Here is a 16,623-nt window from a genome sequence, read left to right on the forward strand (position 1 = left end):
AAATACTTGGCCTCGGAAGGAGAGAGTCTCACAACCACCAGTTTCCCGAGGGTTTGAACTCAGAGGGGCCAGGTCCCTTTTATGCAACTGGAGTGGGAAAGATAGAAGGGCGTGGGGAGGATCCTATTAATCCATTTTTCCTTTAGTCCCCAGGGTTCACTGTGAAGGTCTGAGCAGCCACAGAGTGGGAGACTTAGAGGTCTGGCCAATCCAGTGAGGCTCAGTGGTGCTGGTACCTAGTGGAGAGGAACAAGCAGAAGTCGGCTTTGGGACTCAGTTTTTATGAAAAGGGCCCACACAACCAAGCGTTACTGAAGGGAGGAGTCTACAGTGAACTCCGACTTGACCCTCATCTGCTCTACTCATGTCCTTTGGGCCCCCAATAACCCCCAAATGTGCTGCCCAGAACAAACTAGGGCCTCCTGGGCCTCTGTGTCAATAAAATTCTGTGATTGAAAGAAATGTTGTGATACTGCAGGCGGCCTGGCTTTCCCAGAGCCGCTCTGGCTTTCGGAGGGCATATGGGTAGGACTGTTGACTTGGTGAAGAAACAAATCATGAAGGAGGGGCTGGCCAGGGAGGACAATGAGGCTGAGGCTCTTGGGTCACTCTTCCTTTTGCCCTCTATTCCTTTTCCTCAGGAGTCTGGGGAGCATTTGAAAAACAAAATCCAGGTTGTTTTGAACAGGACAGAAGATAATAGCTTTCTTTCTCAATAGAAAGGGAGAGAGAGAGAGAGAGAGAGAGAGTGTGTGTGTTGGGGGAGGTTTGTTTACTCATTTATTTTAAACCAAGCTCAGGCTGAATTTGGATTCTGGAGCTGTCCTCTATTAGTTTAGGATTCAATGAGCAAAACCTGGGGAGGGGGGCTTGGGAATGAATACCCTGAGGTAGGTCCAGAGAAGGTGCTAGTTTCCTGTTTCTCCAGCCACCTGTTATAAGGACTCACAAGAAATCAGCAAACAAAGAAGCAATGATTTTTTTTTTTAATGATATATTTATTATTTATACAAGAACTGGGTACAGGCCAGATGTGCAGGAGGGTGAGAGGATTCACCAGAGACAGAGCGGGGAACAGAACATGCAGACTGACTGAAATACACTGCTGAGGGGAGCAGCAGGCGAGATAGGAGAGGTCTGCCGTGCCATGTGGGTTGCTCCGTGGCCAGCAGGGATCGAACCAGCACTGCAGAGGCTATGGACAGCCTCACAGCACTGCTCTCAACCACCTGCGCCACCAGGGAGGCCCAAGCAATGATTTTTAAAGCTAGAAAGCCATGTGCCTTATCTTTCTTGTAAATCAAGAATGTTCAATTGCCTTTTAAAGCATATTGAGAGCAGTGTTAATCTCCTTTGTCTGGTCCCTTGTGACAAACCTGGGCTAGATTCTTCCACCCCATTTTCTTAGTCACTGAGCCCAATGGATGATTTACTGAAAAATATTCCCATACCCCCCAAATACCACCATCTGCCCACTGCACCCGCACAAAATACCACCATATGAGTTCACCAGATTTCCGTTTCAATCAGTAACACATCTAAATGTTTTCTGCCTGGTAGACTCAAAGTGACCCAGAAGATTCACAATTTATTTCCATCCAGATATGGAGGTGTCTGCCGGGTAAACACCACCCACACACCTGGCACAGCCAGGCATTCTTGTAGGAGCCTGGGCAGATTGCCCTAGGGCTCAATGGAGCAGAGAGCAGAGAGTACACCACCCCTCCAGAGGCCACAAAGGAGATGGCAGAGCAGGCCAGTGCCACTGCAGCCTTGGCCACGGCATTGCCCTTGCTGCTTCCACCTGCCCCTCGACAAGGAACTTCCCAGAGGAAGTCAAGCGGGACTCTTGTCTGCCCAGTTCTCCTCTTTAAACATCCTCTTGCCTCCAAGACATCATTCCACACTGGCCCTCTGCTTTGTTCACTGCTTCTACTCCAGCTCTTGGCATCACAGATTTTGTTTTCAATGTGGAAAAAATATTTAATTTTTTTATTTTTTTATTTTTGTATTCCCCATACAATTGCAACCCCCTGATTTTGACCCCAACCCCTCCTTTCCCTCACCCCCCCCCCATAGTATGTCTCTGGTTCATAGTTGGTTGTTGATTTTGATTTTTTTCTTTCTTATAGTTATTCTTTTTCATGGTCTCTTATTTAGATTTTCTAAATTCCTGCTATGAGTGAGACCATCTGGTATTTTTCTTTTTCTTTCTGGCTTATTTCGCTGAGCATGATCCCTTCCAGTGGCATCCATGTTGCTGCAAATTGCATGTGTTTATCTTTTTTGAATGCTGAGTAATATTCCATGGTGTATATGTACCACATCTTCTTGATCCAGTCATCTATTTTTGGGCATTTGGGCTGTTTCCAAAGCTTAGCTATTGTAAATAGTGCTGCTATAAACATAGGGGTGCAGGTGCTCTTTGGAATTGATGTTTCTGTGTCCTTTGGGTAAATACCTAGGAGTGGAATTGCTGGATCATATGGAAGCTCCATCTTTAGTAGGTTGAGGAATCTCCACACAGCTTGGAAAAAATATTTTAAATACAGAAAATAATCTAGCAAAACCCATAAATCTAATACACAGAATCAACAACTATTAAAATTTAGTTAGCTTTATTTTAGTTTTATTTTTCATGACAGGAATACACTTGACAAAGTTCAAAACTCCTTTGCACTTATTCCTAGTCCATTCCCTCCCTCCCCTCCTCCACAAAGGTAAAAACTTTCCAGGGTTCTCTCTCTGTATATATAGATTATATATATAATAATAATGTCTATATAGATTATATATATCCTCCCCACGACCCACCACCCATTCTTAAAAAGTGTTTGTACATATATGTGAATCCAAATATAATACACTGATTTGTTCTGAGTGCCTTCCACATTTGCTAAATGGTTTATTTTACACATCAGCCCACAATTCATTTTTGTCACTCATGTTCTCTTTTTGCATTTGATATACTTTGAGAGATCCATTTGCATTGTATGAATATACAATATTATTCCCTGTTGATGGAAATTTTGATTATCTGTTAATTAATGCATTCCATGTGCAGGTATGCAGGTTGTTCTAGGTATGCATCAAAGCATGCAATGACTGGTCAAAGGATATGCACATTTTTATCTTTGCTATATATTCTCAAATTATTCTTCAAAGAGGTTTACAAATTCACATTTCCTCTGAAGGTAGCAGACCAATTTCTGGGTAACTGTAGGTTTGTTGTCACGTTTCCATGGGCTAACTTGGTGTTTTGTGGATGCCTCTCTGATCCCTACCTTCCAGGTGTGAGCTCTCCATTGCTTCCGGAGGGACCTTCCCCACAGTGTGTGTACTTTATGCATATACTTAGATGGTTATCTGACAAAAATTACTTTATTTCTCCTAAAGTTAACTATATACACTTCCAAGAAAGAGAATTTTTAGTTTACCCTTATTTTCAGGTGAGATTCCTGAGTTTCAGGCAAGTGATGTTCACTGCCCCCAGTGGGCCTGTAGCTCTTTCAAGTACTCCCCATGGGCTCCTCATGTTCCATCATAGCAGCCCCAGGGCAGCCAACCTCTTGAGTTTCCTAGCTTCTACTGGGCCACTCCAGACCTCCACTGAATCTTGAATCTTAAACGTCTAAGTGATCCCTGAAGAAACTTCCCAAGTATCGTTGGGTTATAACGCCCAGACACTTAACTTGTTGCTCCATCACACCTAGGATGCTGCTCTTTTTGCAATGGTCCATAATAGCTTAGTGTCATGTCCTCCATCCAGGTAGCAGGGTTTTATGGGATGCAGAATGGTGGTGGGAGGAAATGGCATCTCCCTTCCTTCCAGGATATTAACCAGAAGAAGCACACATTATTTCTGTTAATATCATATTGGGCAATATATGTAGACATATGAAGGAAAGTTTGGAAAATGTAATTGTTAATCTGGGTGGCCATCTGCCCAGCTGAATTTTGGGAGTTGATTCCCCAACATGAGGTAGAAGGGGAAGGTCGATGAATATTTGGTGACACATCCTTTTTAGAGGAGCCCAGTTAGAGACATTAGGCCTCAGGTACGATAGTAGAAATTCTATGGCTATCACAAAACAGAGCTGTATTCTTGAAATGCAACATACATGTTACATGCTTAAAATGCTATCAGCACTCCTCATTGGTAGATTCTAATTAGAGAAGTAATTCCTTCAGTGATCGATACCTAAAAACCCTGACATCATCCCAATAGAATTGTTCCCAAGGAGACACCTTTGTGTGTTTTGTTTCATGCACTATGTTTGAAAGATATTTGAACAAGTATCACAGTTCAAATGAATTTATGTCCAAAATCATAGACTAAACACATTTTTTTCCAAAATGTATTTTCCTATCTACACTTTAAAAAAAAAATGGACAAAATGTCAGTTGGAATAAAGTTATGGAGAAAAATTTTATCCAACGCCTGAACTGTAGTTAGATTGAATCCACTGTTCTCTTTCAGAACCTGGAAGCTATTTGGCTGTCTTTGCAGTGTTAACAATTTGCATTTGTGAAAATGCCCAGGTAATAATATCAAAAAGATGTTAAATCAATTCAGGTTGTTGATGTTCTTTGAAAACCTCTTCCAAAAGGATTTGGTGTTCTTTCTGGAATATGACTTAAGCTCCATTCCACTGAGTGCAGCTCAGCCGGTGTTTGTTGAGTGAACCATGGTGCTCAGGGGCTATAAGTCCTGAAAAAAATAGCCCCTTCCTCACAGTAGCTCAAAACCTAGTTAGCTCAAGTGTTTGATCAAAGTGGGACTGTAACACCTATTATCAAAGTTGAAACAATGGAGTAGGGAAGGATAGAGAAATAGACTCATTTCAACTGAGGTGACTGACTAAGGAAGATTCCTGCGAGTATGTGGGGCTTGAACTGGATGTCAGCTCCTGAAATCTGATGAGAATGCCATGCCATTGTCCTTTGACAGAGGCCGGTGTCTTTTTTCTATCTGAGGATAGATCTGGGTACACTAGGGAATGCTGATTAGTGCCATGTGACTAATGTTGAATCATGCTGACTAATGTCTTCTGAATGGATTGATTCAACAATAAAGAGAACATTGAGAGTCAAGAGTTCAGATCCTGAATTTAGCATGTGATGAAATGTAAATCACTCAGGCTCAGAACTTCATTTTTTTGTCAATTAAAATGTGCTCATGAGGAGACTTGAACAAGTCACCTGGAGTGCTAGGTAGAAAGTGCTTTATAGACCTCGGGGATAATAGAAACTCTGAACAACACCGAGGACAGGCTTGTGCAACCTCAGGTTATTCACACTCAGAGAATCAGAACATCCATCACATGTTGCCCCCCAACCATGCGAAATTTCTGTTTCCTTGCACATGCCCTGAAAACTGACAAACAGAGCATGCATTCACAAAAACTGACAGACAGAGCACTTATTCACAAAAACTGACAAATAGAGGCGCTTTTGAAAACCTTCCTATCTACCTACTGGGGTGTTTGTGTTTTTCTACAACAAATGTCGCCACAGAACTAAGAGCTTGCATTGCACACACCGCTCTTTCTCTCTTTTGACATCTCCCCAGCTAGACTGCTTGAGAACCTGGCCTTCCGTGTCCAGATGTTTACTGAATTCTGAAGGCCCCCCAAAGGGCCCAAGTTCTTTTGTTGCTCTCCAAATCACTTCCCACAGAGACTGACCGATGTCCTGAAGGAGCCAATCAATAGGGAGGATAAATGGAGGCAGATGAAGACATGACCCCCTGAGGCTCACCCACGTCCACACTAACAAAGGGCCTGAGGCACAACCTTGTCAAGAGAATTTTGGTCAGCAGTGTCCCTTGGAGAGGCCAAGTCTCCCCCACCGAGCTGCTTTCAATGGCTACCATCATAGTGGAAGTACCGGGCATTTGTTAAGGGCCGGGGTGTGCTAGGTGTAGCACAAAACATCTAAATCATGGTCCCCAGCCTTTGTGAGGGCTTCCTGATTACAGATGGCAGCTGGCTTTCTCAGGGGAAACCTGGGGATAGAGGAGGAGACCAAAGAGGGGCTCCCACTTCTCCTGATGACCACTTCCCACCCAGCCCAGGAAAAATGCCCTTTGTCTCTAACTATGGGCAGTTAAGCCTGGACCATGGGACTTCACCCCACCTGTGCTGCGATTTTGGGTGCCTGTGGTTTGTGAGACCGTTGGCTCCTGGGGTAATAGACAGGAATGTCTGTAGGAGGACTACTGCTGGAAGGAGTATTTTATTTAGACTGCTAGTGAGAAGTTAATGCATTTCATGATGATAATTTTTTTTTCAAACTTTCTTTCTCTCCCTTTCATTTTTTTCCTTTAGGCTAACAGAGGCCATAGGGACACTATGACCTTTGTGTAGAGCTGCCGGGGGCATGATTTGTGAAATGAAACAGGCCATGCTGCCTGGAAGAAGGAAACGGAAGCCAACATAATGGGGATTAATTAGTTGATTGCTGTTGAGATGGTAACAGCCTTGCCCCTATACCACTGAGCCCACCATTGCAGGGAAGATGAAGATGAAGAAGCCTTTGTTCAGGTCTCTAGAAGGCTTTGCAGCCCTGGGATGTCAACAGCCATAATAATAATAATTTGCACTTATATAGCACCTTTCAACCAGGCACCTCAAAGCGGTTTAACCACATTAATTAATTAAAAGCCCACAATCCCCTGTTGAGAGAAGGAGGATGACTAACAGGATTTGTGATTACAGGAGGGAATGTTTCCGAATAAAGTATTGTCCACTAAATAAAGAGAGTAGGTGTAAAGGAATTGAGGTCTCCAAAGAGGAATTGATTCAGAAATGAAATCATGGAAAGGTGGGGGGGTTTAGAGGCGGGCATCGGCATGGGGGTCTGCTCTCATGTCCAAGGGAGGTCACTGGTCTCAGCATTCACTGACAGGTTCAGATCCAACTGGGAAGCGGAACATGTATGGTATTAGTGGCATTTGGAAGGTCATTATTCGGAAAACTATTGTGGTGTAAATTCAGGTTTCACGAGTATATTGTGTATAACCCTGCAGAACAAAGATTGCGATTCATGAAGGATTTAATAAAGACTGAAATGATCCCTTTAACTTTAAAGTGCAAAGCTGTCCCAGTCAATTAGTAAACTAATCAATTGGTGACTCATAGATTAATTTAGTCATTTCTAGCAGACATACCCAGTCTATCCCCTTCCGAGGACTTGAGACTTCCAACCAAAGCTTCAAGACTCTGTTTGATGTAAGGCTTGGGGGCTTCTTCTCCTTCCAAGCCAGGTGCCAAATCACCCCAGCCTTTGGCATTGGTACCTCTTTTACCTGACTTGTTAGTGACCCCACACAGTCCTCTAAAGAATCACTTTTTACCTTCACTGGTTTTCAAATGCCTTGGTTAGAATCAACTCTTATCCTATCTCATCTCTCCCATTAGTGCCCAGCAGCATCTGTGCACCAAGGAGGTAGGAAATTGGTGGAAAATGGTTGACCTGAGTCTTCGTTGAGCACCTACCAAGACCTCAGAAACAATGGCTCTCTGCCCTGTCCTGGAGAACTATATTATAATAAATGGAAAAGACTCTTAAGCTACTAACTGTAACAGAAAGCAGAGTAGAGTAAAGTGATATGACAGATGCATGTCCAAGCCACATGCTGCAAGGGCTAAAGGAGGCACATTTAATTCCACCGGAGTGGGTCGGGGCAGGCATTCCTGGAGAGCGAGCATTGCTCTGGGCATTGGAAGGCAAGAAGGATTCCGATAGACCTGGAAGAGGTGGGTGAGGCTCATTTTCCAGACTGTGGTCATTTGTCTCCCTCTGAACGAGGTGTATTTTGAGAACTTGTGGTCTTCAATAGAACATTTGTGAAAAATAAGCTGAGTTTTGGAAGATGCTTAAGTGTACATTTCCTAAGAATTCTGATGAATTGAATTGGCTCATTTCAAACATCAAGGAACTATTTGAGAAGTTAGGAAAGATGTTTCGTTCTCTGTAACTACTAATTTGGTCTCTCCCCACTCTCACTGTCTACCAAAGAAGGAAAGCAAAATGGTTCACTCATTACAATGGGGCACTCAGAAGTGTCTGAAAGAGGTTCAGGAAACCATATCCCCACCCCAAGTCTCAAAGAGCTACGGGCTTTTGACTTGCTTGACCCCCAGGAAATACTAAGACAATGCTATACCCCAGGGACTGAGAAAATCAGTCCCATACTCTCCCGCTCCAAGGCCCATCAGGGCACATCACCACCAGCCATGCTGCCAAGACAGGGACAGGCACTGTCTCTGTACCATGCTAGTGTCCACTGGGCATCACTGCATGTCCAACACACACTTCACAACATCACATCACCGAATCCCCCTAACAACCTCGCCAGGTAGGACTTCTTATTATCCTTCATTGATGAGGAACAAGGCAAGTTCAGTCTGTTGCTAGAAAGTCATGAAATGTAGATATGAACATAAGCAGTCATGCTCCTTCCACTTGCCCCTCTCCCAGGTGTTCACATCTGGCACAGCCTCTCTTAGTTCTCCTCGTTTCACGCAAGTACTCAGGTCAATACTACAGACATAGGAATTCAGTGAATATTTCCAAATAACAGAATCCCTGGGGACCATATTAGTAGTTTGAGCCACTGGAAGAAGTGGCTACAGAAGACTTGGACAGTGGTGCTGAGACTCTAGTAGAGGCTCCATCACGCCATCTTCACTCTCCACCATTATTAAATCTCAGGAAATACACATCGGAAATTTTCCCCCGGGAAGCTGGTAAGAAAGAAGACACAAATGCATTCTTCCACATGAGCTGAAGATCTGCCAAAAGGGTACCACCCATGAGATGCATCGCATATTATTAATAACTTTTATTGAACTTGGCTGCTGCTCGCTGTTTTTTTTCTAGGTATGTTTGTGCATATCCATATTTATGGCAAAGTCCAAATTTGTCTCCCTCATGGCGGTAGCCACCTAGCTATTCTGGGGAAGATTCAGAACTGGAGTCCTGATCAGCCCACAGAGTGAACATTTCTGAATTGACTTGGAAGTGCTTTGGACTCTATGTGCTCTATCTTTTTTGATTGGATGTTGTGAGCAGTTACTTTTTAGAAAGAGGATTGTGAAAGTTTGTCTGGCAAAACCAAATAAGAATTTGGGAGATTGGAAAATGAGGATTAGGTAATGGGAAAGAGGGATATGAAGACCAGAGGAAGTGCAAAATACCTGATTCTGGCCTAAAAGTTGTAGATTTAGAACTGCTGGGAGATGTCAGGTATTTTGCTGTTTTTTTGTTTTGTTATCCTGAGCTTTGATTTTAATATTGTCACCATCACTTTTGTCTTAGAGCTGTGAAGACTTTCTTTATTCTACTACAGAATTCAGCAGAAGCCTCTTCGGCACAAATGGAAGGAAGGAGCTGTAGGGGCCGGACTGGACACTGAGCAGGTTTTCTGATCCCATGCAGACCGGGTAAAGGAGGAGTCCTCAGTGGTTTTGCAGGTTTTTATTGGGATTACCAGGTACACAGCAGGCAGGGGCGCTGGGGGGCAGGTAGGCTGGCAGGCCTCCCAGCCCCCAGCAGGTCTTCACTCTGGGCTCTCCGGCCTTCTCTCAGCTTCTGCTTCTCTTACTTCTCTCTCAGCTTCTGCTGCTTCTTTCTCGGCTTCTCTTTTGGCTTCTGCTTCTCTGCTTCTTTCTCGGCTTCTGCTGGTATCCCCATGACGCCGCTCTTAAAAGCAGTATCAGCCCAGGTGAATCCCATCTACCTCTGCCCACACCCTATTCCAGGTGCCCGCCATCAGGCATACATTCAAGACCACAAGGATCCATCATCTATCCTGATGGCGGGAGGGCAGAAAAGTCTGACATTTTTCCTTACCCTACAGGAGCCTTAACACTTCTCAGAAGAACAGCCTGAGTGCGAGGAAGTGCATTGTCTGCTTCTGAATTTTAGTAAGGACAGGATTCTGATGGAGCACAAGTTCTCCAGAGCTCCAGATGGGTCTGGGGGAGAGATGACTGACAAGTAGTAGGCACAAGTCAGGGGGAACATGATTTTGCTGCCTAAACAACCTCAGTGACTTAGAACAAAGTGTGTGCATGTGAGAGACTCTTTTTTATGTGATGACTTGTTATTTCATTTTTGTATCAACATGCATTTCCACAATTAATTGCTTAATTGCACACCAGCAATTAAGTACTGCCCCCCAGAAATGATACACATCGCTCCCTCAAGGCCAGTCATGTGACCACTCCCAACTTCAAGGAGGCAGGAAGCACAAACATCCCCTCTATTTGGAAAAGGAGAACTGGATATCAGTGAACACTCATCATGTCTGCCACCTTCTGCTCTCCCAGTGAGCTGGCAAATGACTCCTTTGGCAGTCGCTCCTTACTGTATGCCTGTAAGAAACATGAGGTGCTCAGGCTCTTTTTCATCTCAAGCCTCTCCAGCTGCTACCTGAGGCTTTGCTTTCCTCCCAGGTTTCATTGCCCACACATGATAATGTGTTGTTTTGGAGGCTGCTTGGGAGCATGAGCATGGGGCAGGTGCAACCTGTAGTTGTGGACACCTGGGCCAAGAAGCCAGCACATAGGGCATGCGCACACGTAAATGCAGACACGGGCCAGAGGAGCAAGGGATTAAAGGGACTTGGCCTGGAAGGCAGTGTCACTCTGAGGCTAGGAGCTCTATTGCTACCTCCCTACCTGCTGGTCTGCCTGTGTCCGGTCACCTGCTTCAGCATCAATGGCCTGCAAAAATCTACAAGGATCCAAAATTCTCTTTTTGTCTACCTGAATCAACAATGAACCTACCCAGCCTGGGATGGTTGCACAATACCTTTCCCTTGCCTGACATATATTGGAGACTTTTGGGTTAGTGTTGAGGAAGGAAGACCAAAGAGTTTTGCAGTCCGTTTAGTCCACAGATGACCTTTTTGTAAACAAGGAATAGCTAGGGAAAAAAACAGTTTACTTTAGATACTTGTCAGAATCTATCTGACACTAATAATTCTGAAACAGGATAATGGGTTAAAGGGAACCATGGCCTGATTTCAATAATGCATCTGAGGTGAAACAGCTCATTCTGAGTGGCCTGGGACCTTCATCCTTTGTGTGAAAAGGTTTCTGGAAATGTGCCTTTCTGCCTCCTTTCTTCCCCTGGTTACCACCCATGATTCAAGTTCCCTCTAAGCCTTGTGACTTTTTCAGAAAGCAGCTCTTAGCAGTAGCAGCAGGAGAGAGAGAGAGAGAGAGAGAGAGAGAGAGAAACTTTCCCTTATTATTCTTCCAATAATGAATTCCTGCTCTGAGTGTGCTCCTTCCATGTGTTTTCAGTCAAGTGCTGATGGCAGCCTTGCCTGGGGACATTTCCAAGAGGCTGTGGACATAATGGATAAGCTCTTATATTGACAAGAGCTGCTCTCGGTTTTCCTTCTAGTGTAGCTCCTCCTGAGCCCTGAAATCGGAGATGAGAAATGATTCATGAGATTTTGCTGGCAAACCAGCTCGGCTGCCACACCTCTTTGCTGCTTTTAACTAGGTAAAAATTCATGGTTTTCAAGTTTCCCTCTGAGAGACTTGTAGACCTATATCTTAGTAACTTTAAAAGGATTTAACTTCTCAGACTAGACCAGTTCTCTATAGATGCCAAGACCTCCTTTCTTCAGGACTCAAACACAGCCATATTCCTAAATTCTGACATCATAAGAACAAAAGGAGAACTGGGTCACACCATTTCCTGCCTAAAACCTACTCAGAAGTACACTGGAGCTTCCAAGTCAGCAGTGGTGGAGGACCGTGTTTGCTAAGGGAACTGGACTAATTTACTCCAAAGCCAATGTCTTCAGATGATAATTCAGTTTTTAACTTACCTACATGGAACTGACACAACTTGATAGTTATAGTTGGCCTCTTTTCATTGAGAAGTATCTCAGCTCCTCAGGTGAAAGGTCAGGTGTTGTAAAGGATATAGGTGGCCTGGAATTGAAAGAGGCAACCTTGCAGCTTCAGTGCATTGGAGTCCTTGCTTCTCTCTGCACATCTGACCAAGGCTACTCTCGCTCCCAGCAGACACGCCCTACAGACTGTTGTTCAGCTTATTCAAGACTTGATCTTGTGTGTGGCTCATTCAAATGTCTCTGGCTCCTCTCTCTATACCTCAACCTTTCAACTTCAGTTCCCATTGGCTTTTTCCCTTGGCGTTTCCTCATTAAAATTCCTAAGAAAGAATCTGGCTCAGGTGCATCCTATTGTTTTATCTCAGACGACATTCTTGGTCACCAGTCCGTTGCGGACTAAGGGAGGAGCTGAAAGCACAGCTGTCTGTACGTCAGCAGATGCGGGCATGGCGGTTCCCGGGAGAGGGCCTGTGAGAGAGCGGGGGCCACGAAGAACTCTAGTGCTTTCTTGGTGCCCTTACCTGGATTCCCGCGAGCATCCTCAAGCTCGCTCTTGCTTCCTCCTCTCCTTTTTATCACTGTAGACCTGGTCTCTTCACATCCTGATACAGCCAAGCCGCCCCACACTGCTCACCCCACAACCTCTGATTCCAGTACCCTCCCTTGTACCCTGTTGAAATGCCCAATCACAGAGGAATAAGACAAGTACGTGGGAAAGAAGAGCTCTTAACATTTATTTGAAATATAAGGAAGATTGAAGAAAGTGTGGTACAAAAGGAGAAACAGAAATAAAACCCTTTCTTGCTGTTCCCCAACGGAACCCCAGTACCTTTCCTCTGTCTCCTGATATTTGGAGCAATTTCCCTTTCTCCAAAATCAGACAGCAGCAGAAGCAATAGAAATTTTCACTGAGGAATCCTAACCAAGCTGAGCAGAGAGATTCTTGTTCCAAAAACTCCTAGAAGTTTCTCTGCCTTCTGCAAGAACTCCGTAGTCTCACCCCAGACCCTTGTCTTTCTCCTGCCCCACCCTCAAGGCCTCATGGAACCCTCATTCCAGATCCTTGAATCATAAACTCCAAACCACTTACTTCCAAGCTAAGGCTTAGAACACAGGTCAAGCACTCTGCTTGAGTAAGGGCTTTGCCAGTTGTGTTCTCCCAAGATGCCTGAAGCTCTTCATTGGCAGCTCCAACAAATATCCATGAAACTTTTTGGAAGACTAGTCATGTGTGGTGTTGCTCACCAGAGTCAGAGAAATGTGCTATGTCTGAATTTGCACATCAACCAGAGGACAAGGGGGAAAACTGAATCATCATAGTGGGCTTTCTTTGCCTTTCCTTCGCTAGAGACCATTGCCTTTATACCTCATCAGGTGGTTAAAAATGTGTATGTTCAAATTTCAGTGTTTCCATTTTTTTTTTTCAGTGAATGTGAGATTAGAAGTCAATCTTAACAACTCTGTATTTTCCTGTCCTCTCCTGCGCTTGAGAAATGTCAGTATTGATTAGGTCATTAGTCAGACCTTACCCAGTGACTGACTCTTATCTACTGACTAAGATTGCAAAGTTTCCCTAGGAGCATATGATGACAGAGAAGGTAGTTCTAGTGTTTATAAACCTGCTGCCATAGGATTCTAGAACCAGTACTACTGGATCCCTTCCAGATCTCTGCTCATTCCATTAAGAATCTGAGGTTGAAATCTATTGCCGTTGGCTGTCCCCTGGGACTTGAGAACCCATCTGGGTTTTGTCTACCCTCTTTCTCCAAAACCATCGTTAAACTCCAGTCATTCCCACCCTAACAGCTTGAAGCTTATGAAAAGGAGCAGAAAAGCCAATTTGGCTTCCCCTCATTCTCTAGACCCCTCTGGGGTTAATCAGCAACCACCTATCTTTGTGTCAAGCCGAACTAGAACACCTGGAGGAAATGACTTAATATGAAGCCAACTCGGCAATAATTATTCTGCATGACGCTGTTTAAGCTGGACTCAGGCTGTCCAGACAAAAACAGTGTGCTCAACCCAACCAGGTAACTCAGTGGCCCTGTAGCACTCCGTGTTCTGCAGACCACTTTGAGTTTTGCTAATGCTTTCCATGCCCACATCTCAGCTGCAATGCCTCCTGATACTGTGAACTTCAGGCAATATCTGTCCCATTTCAGGGAATTTAGTGGAATGTCCTGTGTGCATCTCGCTGGTAGGATTCCTTAGTAGCATCTATCCAGCCCATTCTGGTGGTGGCATCCACACCACTGAAGGAATGATGGACCTTCTTAACTGGGATTGCTGACAATATCTCTTAGTTTCTAATTCAAGTGGCTTTGGGCTTTAGGTGATTGCTCACACAGGAAGAGGGCACCAGAAAGTGGTAGGCGGAATGCTTGGGGGAGGACACATTATTAGGTAGGGTAGCAAGCCTACCCTACCAGAGTACTGCAGACTAGCTTAAACAGCAGACATTGATTTTTCTCACTGTTCTGGAGGTCTCCTGAGACCTGTCTCCTTGGTTTGCAGATAGACACCTTCTCTGTGCTCTTTTAGTGTCTCTTCCTCTTAAAAGGACACCAATCATATTGGATTATTAGGGACCCACTCTTATTATCTCATATAACCTAATTACCTACTTCTAAAGACCCTATCTCCAAATGTAGGCATTTTTTTGGGTTACAGTTTCAACATATAACACCCTACCATGACACCTCCCATGACTGTTCATATCAACACATCAACTCCCATCCTCTGTTGCTGCCCTTTAAATGCTGAGTGTGGTAAAGGAGATATTGATCTAGAAGTGGTAGGTGTAACTCTCTGTTTTAGAATAGCTAAGCTACTAGGGAAGATGGTGAAAAGATGGGTGGGTGAGTGGGTGGTAGGTGGGTGGATGGATGGTTGGATGGATACACAAAGGAATGGTTAGACGCTTAGATGGATAAATTATGTAGTACATTTACACACCAGGGAAGACATTACGTTCTAGGGGTTGCAAACTCAAATACTTATGCTAGTTTGATAGCAGAGTTGCAAAAAAAAGGCCAGCACAATAATAGGGAGTAGTGAGGACTGTAACAAATTGTAAAGCAAAAATCCTACCATGTACTCAGCTCTAGTCAATTGTTACTTTGTGGGATACCAACCTAATGTTACCAGAATTTTTGATTTTTCCAGGGAAGCCAGAAATCTGGATATTCGGATAAAAAAAAATTTTAGATAATTCTTTAAATTATGGTTCCTAATTCAAAATTGTAGTGTGTGGGCCAAATAAACACATCTGTAGTCTGAATGAACAGTGGAGGTTGCCAGATTTCTAGTTCTGAAATACTACAAAGATGACAGAAAGGTCATTATCTGTGGTGTATGTGATTAAGAGCTGGGCGCTGATAGTCCAGTCCTCGGTTATTAGCTTTGCAATCTTGGGCAAGTTATGCACATAACTCATAGAGTTGTTGGAAAGATGAAATTAGTGTAGGTGCCTGGTGCAATACCTTCCTCATTGAAAGGAAGCAGTAACCATCAGCCATCATTATTACACAGTATTATTATACTAAACCTCTTGGTCTCCTCATCTGTGAAATGGGGACAATACTTGCTTACCTCTCCTGCAAAGGAATACATGTATGAAAAATGCTTGGGCAAGAGCATGTACATTGCTCAACAACACACCCTGCATTACCTTTGTTGCTGTTCTTAGAATTAGGAGAAGTGGGTTTATTATTTTTTTTTAATTTTTAAACATTCAGAAAAATAGCGAAACTAGTATAATAAGCCCCCAAGAGGTCTTATCTAGATATAATCACTACTGACATTTTCTAGGCTGCTTCATCTTAGAACTGATTCTGTGCAGAGAGGTGGGAGTAGAAGGTGGCAGGGTTGTAGGGAGGAGTTGGGGATGGATGGAGGTAAAATGGCACTGAAGGGGAGAGCAGAGAGCTTTAACTACCTCATGAGGCCTTAATTTTGCAAGAAGGCAAGACCCACTCGGATGTAAATGGTTCCTTCTGCATAGGAAGCTTTGCTATAGAGGATATATTGGCACAGCCTTAAAGTGGTATACGCTGGGATACAAGAATTCTTCTGTTATTCCTAAGGTCTTCACTTATCATCATTCTTAAAGTTTTAACTTTTTACAAAGAGAATGTATTCATGTAATTGAAAATTAAACATTTTAAAGATGCAGAAGTCTCGCTGTCATAAAGCCTTCAGGAGTTGAAGCCAGGGTAGATATGTGAAAGCAGTAAAATCACAATGATAAAAATAAATACTGGTTGCTAAAAATGGAAGGTTTGGGGAGTAAAATCACTCAGATTCGACGAGCCTATATGCCAGTTATAAAGGGTTCTTTTCTGTTAACACATTTAAAAGAATCTCTAAGACATATTGCCCAGTTCTCAGCACTGGCTATTACTGCATTTAAATGGGAAGATTTCTCCCTGGAAAGGATTTCTTACAACGTGAAAGCAACTAAACTTTGCTTTAAAATTCCATTATTCAGTCCCTTCATTAATTTAAGCTGACATTCCTTCTCAATTGGGCAAATCATCAAAGCTTTATTGTATTGAGAACCTTGAATTCAGAACAAAGAGTGTGGGGTAAGGAGGAAAATGTGGGGGTGGGAGAGACTCCAGAGGCCTGTAGAAGGAAGGGGAGCAGAGCGAGGAGTGGTGAGGGGGGAAGACCGGAGTGTTGAGAGGGAGGAGGAGAGGGGAGGAGTTAACAAAACAGAGATCAGCTATGGGAGGTGGGGG

At 43.8% G+C, this 16,623-nt stretch overlaps 1 protein-coding gene across 10 annotated transcripts in view; it reads left to right on the forward strand.

Moving 5' to 3' along the window:
- The window catches only part of RAD51B (RAD51 paralog B), a 538,718-nt gene extending 529,118 nt beyond the window's left edge, over window positions 1-9,600 (forward strand). For 3 of the 10 annotated variants that reach the window (XM_054691203.1, XM_054691209.1, XM_037503554.2), the window contains 2 exons: window positions 4,481-4,542; window positions 6,330-9,600. In XM_054691203.1, coding sequence (XP_054547178.1) covers window positions 4,481-4,542; window positions 6,330-6,368 — 101 coding nt within the window. In that variant the 3' untranslated portion in view covers window positions 6,369-9,600. Of the gene's footprint in view, window positions 1-146; window positions 589-4,480; window positions 4,543-6,329 lie in introns of those variants that run through there. The other 7 variants (XM_054691208.1, XM_054691219.1, XR_008550226.1 and 4 more) reach the window with 6 other exon arrangements.
- Window positions 9,601-16,623: the final 7,023 nt, after the last annotated feature.

The sequence above is a fragment of the Talpa occidentalis genome, unplaced genomic scaffold (genome assembly GCF_014898055.3).
Source record: "Talpa occidentalis isolate TD23 unplaced genomic scaffold, MPIMG_talOcc4v2.1 talOcc4.11, whole genome shotgun sequence".
Taxonomy (NCBI): domain Eukaryota; kingdom Metazoa; phylum Chordata; class Mammalia; order Eulipotyphla; family Talpidae; genus Talpa; species Talpa occidentalis.